General features: G+C 49.2%; 1 protein-coding gene across 4 annotated transcripts in view; it reads right to left on the reverse strand.

The window, feature by feature from the left end:
* The window catches only part of GRB10 (growth factor receptor-bound protein 10), a 180,414-nt gene that overhangs the window by 26,650 nt on the left and 134,753 nt on the right, over positions 1-19,011 (reverse strand). For all 4 annotated transcript variants that reach the window (XM_012650633.1, XM_012650636.1, XM_012650634.1 and 1 more), the window contains one exon: positions 4,804-4,960. In XM_012650633.1, the coding sequence (XP_012506087.1) occupies positions 4,804-4,960 (157 nt within the window). The remainder of the gene's footprint in view (positions 1-4,803; positions 4,961-19,011) is intronic.

Genomic DNA, 19,011 nt, shown 5'->3' on the forward strand with positions numbered 1-19,011 from the left:
AATAAGGAGAAATTAAAAAAGGGAGGTGACAGCTACCCAAGTGAGGATAAGATGTCTTCTTCCAAAAGCAAAAGGAATTCTGTCTCCAAAGAACCCAGAAGAGAGCCAGAAAGCACCCCTGGGGAGCCACCTGCCCTAAGGCCACCTGCATGCAGACTCCCATCCTGTGGCCAACCCTGCCCCTCTACCTACACCCCCCCGGGGAACACCCGGGAAAGCTGCACGTAGCAGGAAGTGTCCTCGCGGTCAGACCCCAGGTGGACAGGTGAGGGCTTGGAGCCCTGGCAAAGGGGGACCAGGGGCCTTGGGGTAACCAGTGGACTGCCAGACCTCCTGTGTGTCCTGAGGGGCGTGTGCTCCTCTGTGATTCTGGTCACTCCACTGACTGCAGGGGGGTCTAGGAGCCCCAGAGGTGGATCCCAAGACAATAAAACCTGCTGCATCAATTCACTTTTCCTCACTCAGAGCAAGTCAGGAGATGGTGAACAAAGTGGCAGGTGAGCCCCTTTCTCAGGGATCCGAGAGCTCCGGCTGCAGCTGAATGCCCCTGCCCACCAGCAGTCCCGCTGTCAGATGACAGGACATCAGTTCAAAGATCTTTCATCCAGTTTTAATTTTCCCCATGAGTCTAAAGGCCTTGCGTGACTACACTAAACAATCACATCACCACCTGTGAACTTCGTATTAGTAGTAAAGCGGAATGTTACTTTTCACCGTAATATTCCAATGGTGATTTTTGTACAAATGGAAAAGGCAAAAATTCCTTGAAGGACTTTTATATTTTTCAAATTTCTGAAACTAAGTCTGGCATCTATACCATTACCCTACTGCACAAGAAAAATACTTAAATATCGGACAACTCAAAAAAGAGAATTTTACTTCTTTGCCTTAACACACGCAGCTGGCACGTGACTTGCAGCAGAAACCTGGGCCGCCCAGCTTGGCAGTGCAGGACCGAGCAGAGCCAGAGCACAGAGCACAGAGCACAGAGCCCACGGGCTCCACCGCTGGCCTGACACCTGGCTGCACCCTCAGGCTTGCTGCCTAGCAACCTGTGGCCCACCCAGCCATCGTCGCTCAGCGCCGCCCACCCAAGGAAGGGGAACGGGCTGTGCCCCATACTCTCAGGCATAAGGTTTTCCTGCAAACCCATTTTCAAGTTGAGGGGGGCACCAAGATGACGTTTTGTAAAAATTCCTTTAAAAAATAGTGTGTTTACGTGACATGTCTGCTGGCTGACTCTTTAACATCCCTGCCTTCTCTCTGCATGTGAAGCCCAGAGACCTGCAGCTCCTGTGCTCGGGGCAGAGGCACGGGGATGCCTTCCTAGGATGCCCCATTCTGGCACCCCTAGCTGGACTTGCCATCAGCTGTTGAGTGGCTTCGGTCAAGAACGGTGTTGCCAAGGCTGGGAGCTCTATTCCCACACACTGAGGCTAAAACATGCCAGCAGGCAGGACGTGTGGGCAATGCCAGCACAGGGGGAGAGCACGCAAAGGGACCAACAGACTGGAGCAGGAGCAGCCCTGGGAGTCACGGACACAGAACACGCTCCCCTGAGATCATCAGCCCCCGGGCTTTTCCTACCAAGGCAAGATGTCTGTGTCACCTTTCAAAGCACCTGAAGTGGTGAGTGCCCTCAGGAGCTGACACTGGGACAAGGAAGGGGCATCTCACCTGGCTCTGCCACAGGAGGCCTCCTCTGCTTACCCACCAGCAGTGTGGCGAAGGCGGGACAGATTCCCACCGGCTGCAGATGCTGCCCTGCCAACGGAGGGCGGCCAGCATCCCGAGGGCTGTCGTGGAGGCTGCAGACACCAGCACACAGGTGGCTCTTCCCCCAGCGGAAAGAAAAACACCTCTTAAGGGCTATCTTGGGAATTGCCCTCACCTCTTTCTGAGTGTGGGAAAGGTTCGCTATCATCACAGGTCTAACACCTTTATCTAAATCGAGTATCCCTTATCCTAAATGCTTGGGACCAGAAGTGTTTTGGATTTGGAATTTTTCAGATTTTGGAATATTTGCATTACACTTACTGGTTGAGCATCCCAAATCCAAAAATCTCAAATTTGAAATGCTCCAATGAGTATTTCCTTTGAGCATCAAGCTGGACTTCAAAAAGTTTCAGATTTTGGAGCATTTCAAATTACGGGTTTTCAGATTTGTGCTTCGAAATTCTCAGTTTCGAAGGCGATACAGAAAATAGAAGCGTGTCACAATTAGGTGCCTTGCGCCCTCAATGATCAGGGGTTCGGGCTACAATCTGCCGTGGTATCTGCCTGATGGACTCGGAAGCACTGCCTACCTTTCTGCTCCAGCCACAAGCCTGGTACGTGTCCACGTCCCCGTGACAACACCCCACGCCTCATTACCTCAGAAAGGAAATTTCTACAAAGCGAAGGCAATGCCTGCAGATGTGGGGGTGGCGTGGCTCTGCCCTGAGAGCAGGTGGGTGCCAGAAGGGCCCGGGAACACCCCCTAGGACATCGCCCAGGACAAAGAATCTCTTGCAGGCCCGTGGCTCTCACGCCCCATTCCAGGGGTTCCATGCAGACACCTGCGGGCTGTCTGAAAGGCTCCCCACATCCCTGCGCTTTACCGTTACTGGGTTTCTTAGAGTCGGGTGTTGCCGCATCACGTCAGGATTTTTGGTTAAATAAGAACTTCACTGATTTTTATAAAAAATTAAATGACAGGCTTAGGTCACAGACACAAGAACACTTGGAAGCTACGGACTGGGAAGGAAGAAGCCGCGTCCGCAGCGGCACGGGGCGGGGCGGGCCAGCTGCCGACCTCACAGCGCTCTGCAACCCGGTGGTTCTAAAAACGTGAAAAATCCTCTGCGAACCCAGCCAACAGCCAGGTGTGCCCCTGTCGCTAAGGAGAAGGAAACCATTGGAAAAAAAGAAAACTGAGGAAGAACATTCTGAAGGATGTCATGTATCTGTAACCCTGGCTGTGCGAGGCTCGTTCATTGCCTTTTGTCAAAGAGGACCCAAAATTTGAGCCAATGTTCCTTATTCTTTTTTTAGTCATTTCACTTGCTCCCCTTTCTTTTTTTCCCTTTTTAACTTATTTCAAAAGTATTATTGCCCTTAGAATGTGTTAAGTCCATCTGTAAATTTGAGAAAAAACAAATAATAAGGTGTATAAATACCACATCGCTAAGAATACTGAGAACACGTGGATATTTCTTTTTCTACTCCCTCAGAGTAAATTGTTCTTCATTTGGGTGATTATTTCTCAAGTTTTAACACGTGATTTATCTACTGTGTGATGTTCTAGAAATCAAATTTCCTGAAGTCTTCCTTGTATGTTAAAATTTTACGTGTACCCATTTATCTGTACCCATTTTCTATGTGCTGTAAGTGTTCAATTATATTCGTATATTAAATATCTGCACAAGTCCCTTCCATAGTATTTTCAAATGAAAAGAATATTTAGACTTTTGAATGGGCTTTCAACAACAATCATCATATATGGGTCCAACTAAACAGATTCATTTCTGAAGTTTCACATATTATATTTTTTTCATATATATAATATGCATGTACATACACACATTCTTCAGGTTTTCCACTATGGTTTCATTTCTAAGTTGTCTGTGTGTCAACAGGTGCTTCTGGCAGCCTTATAGACCACTGTAGGATCCACTCATGATGTCCCGAGCTGGAGCTTAAAAGGATAGTCTTCATGGGGACATCTGACAGCACAGCCACTAGCTGTGGACCTAGTGCATGCACCTGGCAGGAGAAAGCTGTGGGTGACAATGCAGAAGCCTTCTGTTGTCACACAAACGCGCTGGCAATCAGTAGAGATGGGTGAGAAACCGCACGGTTCTACCAGATTACTGCAAGAAGTATACCGCGTGCCTGAAAGCACAGGCAGAGCTGGAAAACCGTGATTTAAAGTAAGTTAACTGAAATTCACAGTGCATCACGTAGGCTCAAATCGCACAGTATCAGCTGGAAGAATGCTACTCAGCTACTCAGCTACATGAATATTCCAGAGGTTCGAATTTCATTTATTAATCTTTCAAAAATGTTCATGAGAAGAATTTAGAACTATGGAAAGTTTACAATCTGTGTCGTTTTTCTCTCCTCTAAAAACATGGAATATAGCTGTTGATTTAGAGAAAACTCTGGTTTTAAATGCTTGCTAATAATTTTGTAAATACCACATTTTATGCCATATGAACTTAAGCAAAAGTCTGCTAAAAGCTTCTTTACCTGAACCAGACACCTGAACAAACAAAACGAAGCAAAAACCTCAATGTGTTCTGTAAATATTAATAGTAAATGCTTTCATATATTCCATGATATAAAATATTCTCTTGCTATCTAGGCCCAACACACATGCACACAGTCCAGGCATCTATAACCAGCGCAGAGAGACGTCATGTGAGACTCAAACTTAGATAAAACTGCTGTACAATGTGCCCGATTCCCTGTGGGGCCCCTGCATGTGGCTGCAGCCACATCCAGACCCTCCTGCCGCCAGCCCACAGGTGCGAAGCAGGCCCCACTCGGCCCTAAGTCACTGCGTCTGAGCCCCGGGGAAGTTATTGCTTCAACCATCCAAGGCCAGATTCTCAAAGGACCAGAAGGGAGAGGGCTGGGAGGGAGGAAAGTAAAATTTTCGTAGAAAGGGAAGCGGCAAGAGAGTCGAGGACAACACAGAGCCTGCCTGCTAGTTTGGCAGGGGACCAAGCAGTCACATCTTTGGCATTTGGCAGCGGGGGTCTGCATCTGATGGCACACGGAGCACCCCAGTGGCTGTCCCCACCCCGGACGCGTCCCTACCTAGGCCTAGGTGCGGGTGGTGCTCCACTAGCGTCCAGCTGTTGTCATCCACGCAGTGACTTTTGTAAACCAGCAGTTGGCACAGGTCCCTGGCTGTCATGTCTGAGAGAATCTCCACCACTTTGCTCGTCCCATCTTCGCTAAAGACTTTAACATCCTGCAACACACAAAGGGGACATTTATAGATAAACAACTCGGAGTCCTGAAGAAATAAGAGCTGAAACAAAACAATCAGAAGTTTCTGACACATGTGCGATTGTTTATCCAAGCGACCGAGGGGTCCCCACCCACTGTAGTGGGGCAGGACGAGGGCCACCAAGTCTCGCTTCCCTTCTCCACTCCCACCTCCACGGGGCAGAGCAGGTGGGATCACCCTACCACATTCTAATAACACCCAGATGCCGCACGGGAACACATAGCACTGGCCAAACCATTTACCAATGACCTGTCTAAGAAGTCACAGGATTCATTTAAAATGCTGCTGGTAGTCTTGGGGCTAGAAATTTTACACTTGAACCAACTGCAAAAACATGCAAAGCAACAGAAAATCCCACAGTCATCCTCTTCCCATAGTAACTCTTGACGGCTCCATGTGCTCTCCGCTGCAGGCCGGCGCCCATCGCCTTTCCAGTGAGATCCCGCCCCCCACAGTCCCCAAGTATAGGGTGAAGCTAAGATAAATTAGTAAGAAAATGCTGAAATTTAAAATAGTAAAAAGAAGGGCACAGTGAGAACACAGTCAGCCCCCTGCTCCTACAAAGTACAAGCAAGCTTCACCTTCCCAGCATCGCTCAGATCCATCAGAACCGAACAGCTCCCAGGCAAAGGGACAGTCAAGTGAAGTTCAGAGGATCATAAAGACCCCCTGCCCGAGCCACAGCGCCGCAGCGATGCGCCTTTCAGGGAATGTGAGGTGCTTTAAAAACCTTACCTCAACAGCATGGCAAAGGCAGTCGGAGGAACAAGATGGCATTTTAAATCAAGACTGCCTCTTGCAAGGACATTTGTTCCCGTCCCTCCACCACCCTGGCTGGCTGTGCCCTGGCAGGAAAGCCACCCACCCAGCCAGCCGCCTGCCAGGCTCCCAGGCTGCCTCACACGGGGTTCCCTGGGCTGTGGATCAGATCCCCGGGCAGACGACTGGGCCCCACAGCCTTGCTCCCCTACTTCCACGCACCGGGGCCGGCCTGGGGATGGGGACAACAGTCACAATAACAACACAACTCCCAAACTAATCAGCCAGGAAAAGTCCTGCGCGACGCTCTCCCACGGCAGCGGGATCACAGGCAGGCTGCGAGAGGCTGGAGCCCGTGCGTTCTCCGAATCCAGACCCATCATCTGCCAAATCTCCAAATAATCTCTGCCCCCACAGTTGATGTGTCAGTGGCAGCTTTAGAGCCGATCTTCTGCCTGGCCTTAAATGTCGGCTTGTCCTGAGAGTCTCCCTCCAACGCTCCCCGCTCTCTCTGGCCCCTGCTCCTGTGTTCTGAGCCCAGCGCTTACTTTGCTTGAACTTTGCTTTCCGTGGCGGGGGAGTCAGACAGCAGAGGGCGCGGGCTGGGAGGGACCGCACCATCTACAGGACAGCCGACCCTCCCACAGCTGCCGGCCAGCTGTCCCCTGTGGCTGGGAGGCAGTCCACGTCACTCTAGCCTGCAGTTGCGAGGTCAGGGGGCTTCAGCAACAGCAGGGAGGGCCCTTCTCTGAGCACATGAGGCTCCTGGGGGAGGCGGGACCAGCCTGGGGGACCTGGGCTGGCGAGTGGGGTAACCACCCCCTGCCGTTCCCCTCTCAGCCACTTCCCCAACCCAGAGAAATCCCAGGGCTGGGGCTAGATCAGGACTTAGGGACTTGCTTTCAACCCACATTCATTTTTATAGAAACCCACTCCTGTCTCTTTTGGAATTTACGTGTCACTCAGTGGAAGTATTACTGCTACCCAACAAGTGAAGTATTCAAATCTAGCCGGCACGACTAAGTCTATAAAAATAAAATTTAATTTAAACAAGAAAGATATGTCTCTGGTCTCTAGGTAAGAATTTTATTAAAATGTGCTGACATAAAAGAAAAACAGAAGCATAGAGAACTGATGGACTCGCACATGCCTCGCACACGTGCTCGCCGCGCCAAGGCCGTGTCTTCTGCACCGGCGGTGCTGCCCCCACCAACACCAGTGTCCCGATCTTCTTTCTCTCCTGCGTTTCTAAATGAGATCATCTGCAAGCAAAAGGAACGCGATCTTCTCCGGGAAAGTGAAGGCACGTTGAAGCGTGTGTTTCAAGCCTCTCCAAGTCCATGTACCACGCCTCCTGCCCAGTCGGTCACGGCACTGGTTTTCTCAGTTTCTCCTCAGCCCTCCTGCACTTTTCTTCCTCTCTCTCCGCGGCCCCTGCCCCTCCACAGCCACCCCCAGAGGTCTATTACGGTGTGAGTATTAAGAGCTGAGATGTGCTTGGTCACACGTCTACCTCCGCTCCTTTTGGACTCCATAGAGGCCAGCCCGGCGGGACCCCAAGGGGCGGGGTGGGCAGAGCAAGGAGCCAGACACAAAGGCAGGCACCCGCCGAGCTCTCCAGCGCCCCTGACCACACAGGAAATCAAAACCCCGCCACAGAACACCAAGAAAAATGATTATACACTGGGCCAGAGCTTGGAGCTATGAATGAGAACGCTTGTAACGAATATGCAAGGCACAAAGGCTCCTTTTACAGGGGACAGCCAGCCACTTGCCTCGTTTAGTAACCACCTGGGCAGTGCCAGGGCTCAGGGCAGCAGCCCTGGGCCTTCCTGCTCAAGCCTCTTGCAGAGGGTGGGCCCAGAAGGTTCTCCTGAGCAGGTCAAGGTCCCTGTCCTCTGGCAGCTCACAGCAGAGCAGGGAAGTAACCACAGGCAGTTACCTTCCAGGCTGTGCCGTGCCCGGGGAATACAGGAACCTGGGTAACACCAGGAAGGGGTGGGGAAGCTGGGCACCGCAGTTCCATCTCAGCTCTCTATGACTTGTCAAAGACGTGCTTTCCTCACCTGCACCGGGGGCACCGCTCTGAGAATCGGTCGTACGCAAAGCCCCGTGCTCGATGTGTGGAAGCTCCAGCACTCGTTCTGACCTACCCAGGTGCAGGGTGGGGGTTGCAATGAGGAGCTCTAGAGTCAGATGGGCCACCACCCTGCTTCATCAGTAACTACTTGTGGGAACTCGGCTGAGATGCCCGGCCTCTGTGCCTCAGTTCCCCCATTTGTGAAATGGGACACGTGGGTAGCACTGGCCTGGCAGTGTTAGCATGACGTGGGTTAACAAGATACCCTCCTGAAATGCTCCCAACCACCCGCGCCTGCCCTCCCTGGGCTGTGCTGGATCTAACCTGGATCTGGGAAAGATGCGGGCTCCAGCTGAGGAGGTGCAGGGGAAGAACCTAGAGGCTGCTTCCGACTCAGGGTTCCGACCCTGGGATTGCAAACCTCAGGACTGCCTAGATGCAGCAGGAACAATTCCGTCACAAGAGCCAACCCCTAAATCCTCAATTTCCTTTTCTCCACTGCAAAGGAAACTAGATGGCTAATTGCTTTTAAAAATAAAACAGTAATATTAAAGATGGTATAATTATGTCAACAGCATGAAACTCTTTGTTTTTAGAGTTAGTGGGGGAGAAAGGCTTTGCCAAACTACCCAGCCCTCTGTCTGGCTTAGCACTGTATACTGGCATAGAAGCTCTGCAGTGGTAACAGGATGTTCCATTGTTCCCAGACTTTTTATACATACATACCTTTTATACGTACACTAACTGTATAGAAGGAAAAGCAAGAGTTTAATTTTTTGCAAACTTGAAGGAGTTTAAGAACAATTATAGTTGAGGCACCTCCACAGCCCCAAACTCCACTCTGGGTGCCTGGCGTTTTGACTCGGTGGCCCCCACCAGGTAGACGGCAGGGGACCACTTGGCCCCTCCTGCTGTCAACCTCAGCATCGACCCTCACTCTTGCTGCATGTGGCAGGCAGGCCTTACTGTTGCTGGCTGACTTATAAGCCTGGGTAATCTCATTCCTAAACTCAAAAGATCTCTTGACTTTGCCTGTGAGCCTTTGCTAAAGGCTCAGCAATAATCACCTTGTAAAAATAAGCCTGGCCTCTGCGAAGCACAGACTGACCCAAAGCAGCTGAGGTCCACCCCACAGAGACCTCTGAGGGAGTCAGGGCTAGCAGCTCTTGGGCACAGTTTTGTTAGTTCTTCTTCCTCCAACTTACAAAAGCTCCCTTAGGATGTAAACCGGGCTTTTCACTAACTCCTGAAGTCTCTCATAAATACAAGGGGGTAAACGTTTCGGAGATACCGGGCTGTAGCCGAGAGGAGGCGTCCCCAAGGGTGACTGTTCAAAGCAGGCAGGCGTGGTGGTGAGACACCAACAGACCCGCTCTGGGTGTGGTGCCCGATCCTACCTAGATCCTGTGGGTCCTTGAGGAGAGAAAGCAGGAGGATCCATGCGCCCAGGCACATGTGGTGGGGGGAGGGAACCCTAACTCCGAGGTAGGTGTCACTGCTCCCTCTGACCAGAGGAGGAATTTTTTCTGGAAGCTCACCTGACATCAAGGAGATAGAAAGGACTAGAGCCAGGATCTGAACCCAGGGCTCCTTGGCACTGCCTGCCTTTCTCCTCCAGTAGCAAGCCACTCCCAGCACCGCGGAATCGGCCCTCCCAGGAGGCTCCAAGGCATCACGCAAAAAGGCCTTTTTTATTTTTATTTTTTGAGATGGGGTCTCACTCTGTTGTCCAGGCTGGAGTGCAATGATACAATCACAGCTCACTATAACCTCAAACTCCTAGGCTCAAGTGATCCTTTTGCCTTAGTCTCCTAAGTAGCCAGGGCTACAGGCACATGCTACCATGCCCAGTGAATTTTTCTATTCTTTTTTAAAGAATGGGTCTTGCCATGTTGCCTAGGCTGGTCTCAAACTCCTGACCTCAAGTGATCCTCCTGCCTTGGCCTACCAAAGTGTTGGGATTACAGGGGTGAGCCTCGCCCAGCCTTGAAAAGACTTTTGATTTAAGGGTCCTAAAGCCCTCAAATTGGGTGGGCCCTTGAAGCCTAGGATGTTTGGGGACACATTAAATTGACTCCAGACCGGGGCAGAACCAACCAGGGCAGGTTAAGCTAATCTTAATGAAAAAGAATATAATTCTACAAATGTTTTTTCTGTTCCAAATTAATGGTGTTGCTACTTGACATAAGGGATGCTAACTGGAACGCTGCACATAATCGTATGGCTCTATTCACCGTGATGAGAACACACACAATAAAACTGTTCAATTGCCGCGACTCTCACTTAAAGAAAATCTGCTGTATAATCTATAGATTTTAAGTGTTCAGTGAGAATTATAAATATTTTAAGTCCTTGCAAACCCTTTCTAAAGGAGGTAAAGTTTTAAAAATAACTTTAGCAATAGTTCTTGAAGGCCCAGCACGGTTTTCGGAGACCGTAAGAGGAGCTCTGTCAGTGGACGGGTCTCAGCGGCACAGGAGACCGGCAGCGCGGTGTTTCACACCAGGAAGGCGGGCTGGTTTGGAAGGATCATTTTGACTTGCTCATCTGAATTTTTTTTTAACTCTTCCAAAATGGATATGCATAACCTGTCATTTTGACAAAGGCAATTTTTATAAAGTGGTATCATTTTGTAGAAAATAAAATTGAAAGCTACTTAAAAAAAATCTTCATTGGTGGGTTGAAGAGGAACAAAGAGAAGACAGTATGTTATGAAAGGCGTCTAGGCTGCCGACACCAATACACGCATCCTGCTGGGTGTCACCTTTAAAAGGTCTAATCTGGGCTAAGGGTGCCACCACAGGGCTCTTCCCAGAGAGGGAGGGGCCCTCTTGCAGCTACTGTCCTTTGAGGCTTAGATTCCAAAGGGGACTCAGTTGCCTTGCTTTACAGTTAGAGATTTCTGTTTTCAGATGTGACTCCTTGGTGAGTGTATTTTTGGGGGAGAAATTGACATTTGAAAGATAGCTTAGCTGTAAATGTTGGAGATTCCCAAATTGTGGCCAAACGCCATAATTTAACCTTCCACTTTAATGATCCATGGTGAGGATGGCAGCGGGTCCAGCAGAGAGACATGCTACAGAAATGGCCACACCCCTCAGGGTAACCTTCAAATGAGTGACACCCCCCGGAAGCTTGTGCACATTCGGTGATCACTGCGACCCCATGTCAGGATCACTGCGAGGCAAAGGCGCCGTGTACTTCTCTGAGCCAAGGTTCCTCATACGTGACACGGGCACGACACCACCGGGGCTAGGCTCGTGGGAACACAGTCATGCCAACGGGCAAAGAGCACTCACTGCTGTCACTGGGAACGTTTTTGGTTTCTCTCCCTCCTGAGCTCCTGGACAGAGGGTAGCACTTTGTTTGCTCTTCCTGGCTCTGCACTGCGCACCCACCCCTCTGGTGGAAGAGCCCTGGGGAAGAGTTGCTCGCACCACTTCTACTGCCCTTGAATTTTATTCTCATCTGAAACCATTTGGCCGTGGCCTTCATCACAACCCAAAGCTGCTTCCAACTCTCAGCCAAACGTTTTGCTGGTGACTGTTTAAACCTTCCCTCCGGTGCTCCAGCAAGACGTCCTTGTCTGAATGGCTTCCTCCTAGTTTCCAGGACAAGGCCTACAGGCCAGGGCTGCGGGGTGTGCGAGGGGCACACAGGCCTCCACTAAGGGCATCCTGAAAGCCCTGGCACCGCGTAACAAGGACACATTCGTGGGAGCTGAGAATGGCAGTGAGTTTAGAACACACAAGGAAAAGACCGTCCTTCAGGGCTGGGACCACTGGGGGCACTCACTCCCTGTGTGTAAGGACAGTGACAGCAGCTGAGAGTCGCTGCCACCCACGGTCTCCACGCAGCTGTGTGAAATGGGGAGGGCAGAACCACGAGTTCCAGACACACACAAGGGGTCCTTCACAAACACAAACACGTGAGCGGCTGCAGGGCCAGCAAGTGTCCACCCCTGCTCTTCCTGCCCCTGCCTGGCCCTGCAGTAATCGGCTGGTACCACTGGGCAAGTGCTGGCACTGGGGACTGCCGTCGGGGACACCCTTCTCTTGGGCTGATGCTCAGGGGCCTGAGGGTCACTGCGAGCCGGAGGGGCCCGGGTGCGCCTGCAGACTCACGCCAAGCAGACAGGCAGTGAGCGGGCACAACGTGGATGGGCGTGGAACAGCAGCATCTGCACAGCCCGCCGCTGCTCGCCCGAGGAGCAGGCAGGGAGCGGGGGTGCGCCACGGGGGCTCTGCACAGAGCCTCCAGCCTTTGTCTCTGACCTGCTGCGTGCCTGGGAGTCTCTCCGCCAGTGTTCTCAGTCCCAACGCACTCCTCAGGAGCCTGAGGCCGCAGGCTGAGACCACGAGAGGGGACCCTAAAGCACACGGTCAGGACAGGCAGTAAAGTCACACATTCAGAACCAGGGGGCCGGATGGGCCAAGCAAAGAGGATGCAGGCTTGGAAACTTCTGACCTCCACACACACATGAAAATGCACGTAAATATATACACACATACCTGTACACAAGAACTCACACATGTACATGCACGCAAGTATGCAATACACATAGGTGCATGAGCACATAGGTACACATATACATACATGCAAATACATGTACACACAAACATATGAGCATCTGCATAGATATACAAACACATGCATACATACATATACCAACACACACATATGTATACACAGACACATAAAGGCATACATACAAAGACATACATATATACACACGTGTACACATGTACAAATATATACATATATACAGGTTAAGCATCCCTAATCTAAAAATCCAAAATGTGAAATGCTCCAAAATCTGAAACTCTTTGAGCACTGACGTGACACTCAAAGGAAATATTCATTGGGCATTTTGGATTTTGGATTAGGGATTCTCAACCGGTAAGTATACTGCAAATATTCCAAAGTCTGAAAAAAATCTGAAATCTGAAACACTTCTGGTCCCAAGCATTTCAGATAAGGAATATTCAATCTGTACATACACAAACACATGCATACACACATACATAACACATAAATACACAATATACACATACATGTACACATACACATATACCCAATTAATACACACACGTACAGACACATAAATAAATTAGTTTATTATAAAAGTAATGTGTTCACTGTAACAAATTTGGAAAATAAGGAACAAAGGGAAATAAAAACCCTGATAATCACACAGTTCCTAGCTTCGCTGTTACAATCCTAGGGTATACCCATCTAGTATGCTTTTGCACAGATATTTATAAATAGCTACAATGACGTAATTGCAATCATATCGCACACAGTTTTGCAATCAGGCTTGTGTAGCTTCACGCTGTATCATAAACATTTCCCCAGGTCACTGGGTTTCTTGGATGTTTTAGAGGCTGTAAGGCATTTCTTCATATAGTTGTTCCAAACATGAAGAATTTCCCAGTGCTGTCCACAGGGATTTTTTCTAGTTTTTCATTCTTATCACAGCATTGCTTGGAATATCTTCATACATGAGCTTTAGTGTGTGTTTATTTCCTTTAGTCGAATTGCTAGCTGCCAGGCTTCACTAAAACACGTCTCTAATGAGGGAACTATTTCCAAGAATGAAGATGGCTGCCCATGTTTTTGGTAGAATGCTACCCCTTAAAGTGAAATTTGTTAAGGGATGTCACAGAACTGTGGGCCAGTCCATCTAGCATCTCTGGATCTTCAGTTTCCCATTCAGCAAACACTTACTGAGCATGTTCTCGGTGTGGTCCCCCTGCCCTTTATATACAGCTTCTCCCACCGCCCAGGCCCCACACCCCAAATTCTCTAAAAGTATCAGTTATGGGGGGACATCCTGGCACAGCAGTGAGGGCCTGGACTTTGGAACCTGCCATCCTGGACTGTTGTGTCGACCCTTCTGACTGCTGACGTCCTCAAGGTAAAACGGGATTGTCCCGCATGCTTATGTTGAGGGTCAAATAGGGTAACGCGTGGACGTATCTAACGCAGAGCAAACACTCAATACCTGATCATCTCAGACAGACTCATCTATTTGTCTCCTGCTGTGGGCAGAGCTGCGGGCTCCATGTTCCTGAAGGACAACTCTAGGTGCAGGCCCAGCACCAAGATCTCTGCTGCAGCCACCAAGACGGTGCTTGGACAGACACAAAAGTTCTCACCCTGAACTTCTGCTCCACAGACACTGGTGGGGGTTTAGCCATTTCAGGTCTAAACAGCTGACAATCCTGTAATGAGTTTGGTTTTCCAGTTAAAGCAGCCGAAGCCATAGGGCAGTGACAGTCCTTTAGAGGAGGAAGTGGCCCCCACCACACCACCCGCCATCAGGGAAGGGGCAGCGGCAGGAGCCTGGCTGAGGGGCCGCGGAGGGGCTCTCCCCTTCAGAAGCCAGGCCGACCACATGATGTCTAAGAGAGCCAAAAACTCAGATTCGTCCACAGTTCTGCTGGGGGCAGGTACCCCTGCAGCAGGAATAACGGGGGTGCAGCCCACGGGGCTGCCTTGGGCCTGGCCTTTCCTCCGAGACTAAGAGCCTTCAGTGGGAGCAAATTCCTAAAGCCAGGCCCTTCCCAGGGTGGCACTGCCTTTCAGGGAAGTCACTGTACTGGGACTGCAAAGGTGCAGTTTAAACATAATTCTTATTTGATTATTGGGTGTTTTTTATGATATTAAGGAATTAGGTGTAATAATGGCATTATGGTTCTCATTAAAAAAATTCATGCTATTTTACAGAAACACACTAAGACGCTCACAGGTAAACGTGGTGGCCAGGATCCACGTGAAAACAACACAAAGGGAGCAGGTGATGGGTGTAGCCGGGACGAGACTGCCAAGGGCTGAGGCTGCGGGGCTGGGGGCAGGCCCTTCATCATACTGTCCTGCTGCTTCTGCACAGGTTCTAAGTTCTGTGTAGGAAAAGCCTAAACATTCCTTGCACCCCTTCTCCTGTGCTACTAGAAGAAATAAAGCATAAGACTCTTCCTGCCTAAGCTGCTTGAAGAATTGAACCAATATTTCTCTTACTGAACATAAAGTTTGGTGAAGAAAGCAACACTCCTTCACTCCCTCCCTCCTTCTAGGACAGCGGTTCTTGGCAGTGGATTTTCCCAAGGGACATTTGCCAGCATCTGGGACATGTGAGGCTGTCATAGCTGGTGTGTGTGGTGCTGCTATCACCTAGCGGGTGGAGGCTGAGATGTCGCTCAATTTCCTACGACCCACAGGACAGCCTGGACACAGGGAATGACCCAGTTCCAAATGTCCACAAAGCTGACTACAGAGCAGGAAAAATCTGTGCTAGGGAGCAAGAAAGTAGTGTGACAGGGCCATGTCATGAAGAAACAGAAGCCAGCCTGAAAGGGGCTTCCACCGGCCCAGGTGGGGACAACGTGAACATAAAAACAAACGACAGTAATGAACTACAAGCCATTGAATATAATAATAACTAATGTGTCCTTACAGATTAGCAAATATTGACATAAATGAGTGGGAGCGAAGGCATTCTTTAGAGCAGAATGCCCACTCAAAATGTAGAATGACAGAGTTAGAAAAACCAGGCAAGAATCATTGCTACATGACGAAACTAGTCAACGCATGTCTGGAGGGAGCAGGGTACTGAGGCAGTCTCAAACTGACTTCCTCCAAATTGCTTCTTAATCGCAAGAGGAAAATACAGCCGACTCTTGAACAATACAGGTCCTTCAGGAAACACCTGTCTAGGACGAGAGATGTGGGAAGGCTGAGGAATGCTCCCTGGCAAAGGGAATTAACGGGGTATTAAAACCAGTGCAAAAAGAGTAACAGGTCGTATAGGGACAATCGGGATGATCTGCCTGAGGTCTGCGGCTTGAACACTGCACCCTATTAGTGTTGAATAGCCAGACTTTGGTAACTGTACTGTGCCGTGTAAGTGAGTAACCCTGTTTTTAGGTTGCAGACTCAGGTATTTAGGAGGAAAGGGGCTTGATGTTTACAAATTAGTTTTGAATGGTTCAGAGAAAAGAATACTGATATGTGTACACTTAATGTAGATACAGGCATATACGTATCATCTATATATACACACACATGGGGCAATGGAAATGACTTAAAATGTGGCAAAAATACTAGCAACTGGGGAATTGGGGCAAAGAATGCATGAGACTTCTTTGTACTACTATTGCAACTTCTCTATAGGTTTGAAATTATTTCAAAATAAAAGTTAAAAAACCACATTGGGTGAAAATGCGGATCTGCGGCTCTCTCCTCTTCACCCAGCACTTTGCTGGTGTCTTTCCACGTGGCCAGCAATGACCCCCGGCATGAGAGGTTATGAAGATGACAGCGGGAGCCCTTGTTTTGTTGCTATTTTCACCAGGAGCAACCCCATCCTTTCTCCATTAGCCAGCTGTCTTTACTCTCTCAGATATTTAAGACCCAAAGCACACGGGCACAGCGTGGGTCAATCACAGACGCGTACTTCACTGGGGTTCAGCAAAACAGCCCGTGTGCACTGGCGGTGCTCTGGGAGGCCAGCCCCGAGAAACGGGCCCCTGTAGGTGTGTGTCTGCACCTGCCCCAGAAGGTTCCCCCAAGCTGACCATCACAGGGCCCCCATGTCCTAGCCTGCACCCTTTATCTGACGGTTGCATGACAGCCAAGCTCTAGCACACAGACAGGGAAGGGAGGTGGCACTTCGGCCCACTGCCTTGTCCCTCCCTCTTGTGTCTGTGGGTCACTCCCACCTAAAGCAGTATAATGAGTCTACTTTTCAGACAACTTACTGTCTTTATCAGGGCAAGCTATACTTCTTATTTCAAAGTATGTCATTTATTTATGGTCATCCAGTTGCAGAAAAATTCTTGCCCGAGTCCATCAGTATGCAGGGCAGGTTTTACTGTGAATTTCTTGAGTAGCGAACCTCCAGTAGGCTCTTTAAGGCCAGTTCCCTGGGCCAGCAGCATGGTCTTAGCAAGAGCAGAACATCCGCTCTGCAGTGGTCCCATCTGCTAAGACCCCATTATCACTGTGGCATGGGTAGGAGGGTGGGACATAAGGCTGGACAGACAGGGCGGTGACAGACAGGGGCATGCAGCTGGTGCATGGGATGGGTGGAGCTGCTAGTGAGGGAAGTCAGGTGGATTTACTGGAAATTTAGGAAAAAGTAAAATTTGAGGGCTGAGAAAGAGCCTAAAGGATTACCAAAGGGCTGTAATCGTCAGCCTGTGGTCTGGACCATGCAGAAAATGAGAGCCATGAGCGAAATTTCATAAGTGGAGCTGTTGCTTAGGGCTGTATTTTTATTCAATTACAATATTCAAGAAAATGTATTTGTAGATATAATTTTCACCATCAAAATCCCACTTGATCTCCAAAATACATCTGCTACGAATATCGTTTATACTAATAATCTTTATACTACCTAAAGCTCCTTATTTTTTGGAAAGTAAACATATACCATTAAAATGAGATTATATGACCACAAAAATACTGGTCACTGGGAAGAGTCAGGAATGGTAATTATGGCAACTTCTTTGAAAAAGCAAAAGGTATTCGTTGGCACCCCTTGGCCTCCCAACTTGCTGCTTTTTCAGTACTAAAACCCAGGCAACCCAAGCAAAACCCACCAGTGTTGACAACCCCCGGCGACTCCAGCCTGCTGAGGCAGGGCTGCACCCGTGGGACTGACGCGGAAGAAACGCACACCCAACACCGCGGTTTGGGCACTAATTCCTCTAGAACCAAGTGAATGAAAGGATGGACTAAACACAAGTTCAGAAGGTCTGACACCAAAAAGAGTAAGTACCTGAAACGGACTGTGCACATCTTACCCCCATCCTCCAATCGCCAGGAGCTCTCAGGCTCAAACAGGTTTCCAGGCAGATATGAAAGCAAATGCTGCCATGTCAAACCTCTTGGGGTCTGCCCATTTGCTCCCAGACAGGCTCAGTAAACATCATCTAGAGTTTCTTGAAACTACAGCAACAGCCAATGGAAGCGATGGATTGCCTGAACGCTGCCTCCCCACGACCCAGGGCACTGTCCCTGGAGTCCCAGTGGTGCAAGGCCCTGGGCAGAGAGAACTTGTCCAAGCCATGGTGCAAGGAACTGCACAGCCTGCCGGCAGCCAGCCTCAAAGTCACGTCTTCCCATCTTATAAGGGATATGCAGCATTTTGACACTATTTATAAAAATGAATTTTACATACCCACCCATATACTCATAAACACATACATCTTTTGTTCCAGCAACGACACTGCTGGGAACAAGCCTATTCATCTATCTGTCCATTCACTCATCCATTGAGTGACCAAAGATCTACGCACAGAATGTTCATTTTAGCTCTGTTTATAATTAAAAAGGACTGCAAACAATAAAACTGTTCATTACAATGGGATTTGGTTAAATACATTACAGTACGTCTATGCAATGGAACACCATGAAGCTTTGGGGGAAAACACAAAAATGCACATGAATTTTGCAAAAAGATATAGATACTGTCCACAGTGCTCATCTCTGAGAATGAGTCAAGAGTTGGGAACTGAGGAAAAAGGGAATCATACTTTTTACCAATTACCTGTTTGTAGTGTTTGTTTCACTTTTTGCTTTTACTACGAGCAGTCATTATTTTTAAAATATTAGGTGTTTTTTTTTTTTTTTTGTCTCCTAGCTGGACACAGGCAATTTGGTAATAAATCATGGCCAACTTATTCCTGACTCTCCATCCTGTTTGCATGTTCGCACGCAGTCTGCAGAGGGTCATGCTCCGATTGAACCAGCACCTTTGGAAGGAGACAGGGTGGGGTGGGGTGGGAAGAGCATCCCTGTGAACACACGTGGGGAAGCAGCTTCTAATGCATTTATTTTCTTGGAGGCCTTTTTTTCCCAGGAAGAGGGTGGCTCTCTGACTCGTATAAAGATCCAAAGACTGAACCTCGGTGTCAAACACCGACATTGATGAGCCCTGGTACTGGGGGCACCGCGGCTGCACAGCCAGACACCAGGGAGGCTCCTCCACCCACCTGCCCTGTGTTGCACCTGTGGGCATCCACACCCGGCTCTAAAAGTGCCGCTACCTAAAGAGATGCAGTCTGGGTGCAGCCTAAGATAAAATACAACTACTGGGAAAGAGCACTCGGGCATGAACGGGACAATTCTCTCTGCTGACAGGAATCACAACAGTCTTGGCAAAACAAAA

This window comes from Propithecus coquereli, unplaced genomic scaffold (assembly GCF_000956105.1).
Source record: "Propithecus coquereli isolate 6110/MARCELLA unplaced genomic scaffold, Pcoq_1.0 Scaffold336, whole genome shotgun sequence".
Lineage (NCBI taxonomy): Eukaryota > Metazoa > Chordata > Mammalia > Primates > Indriidae > Propithecus > Propithecus coquereli.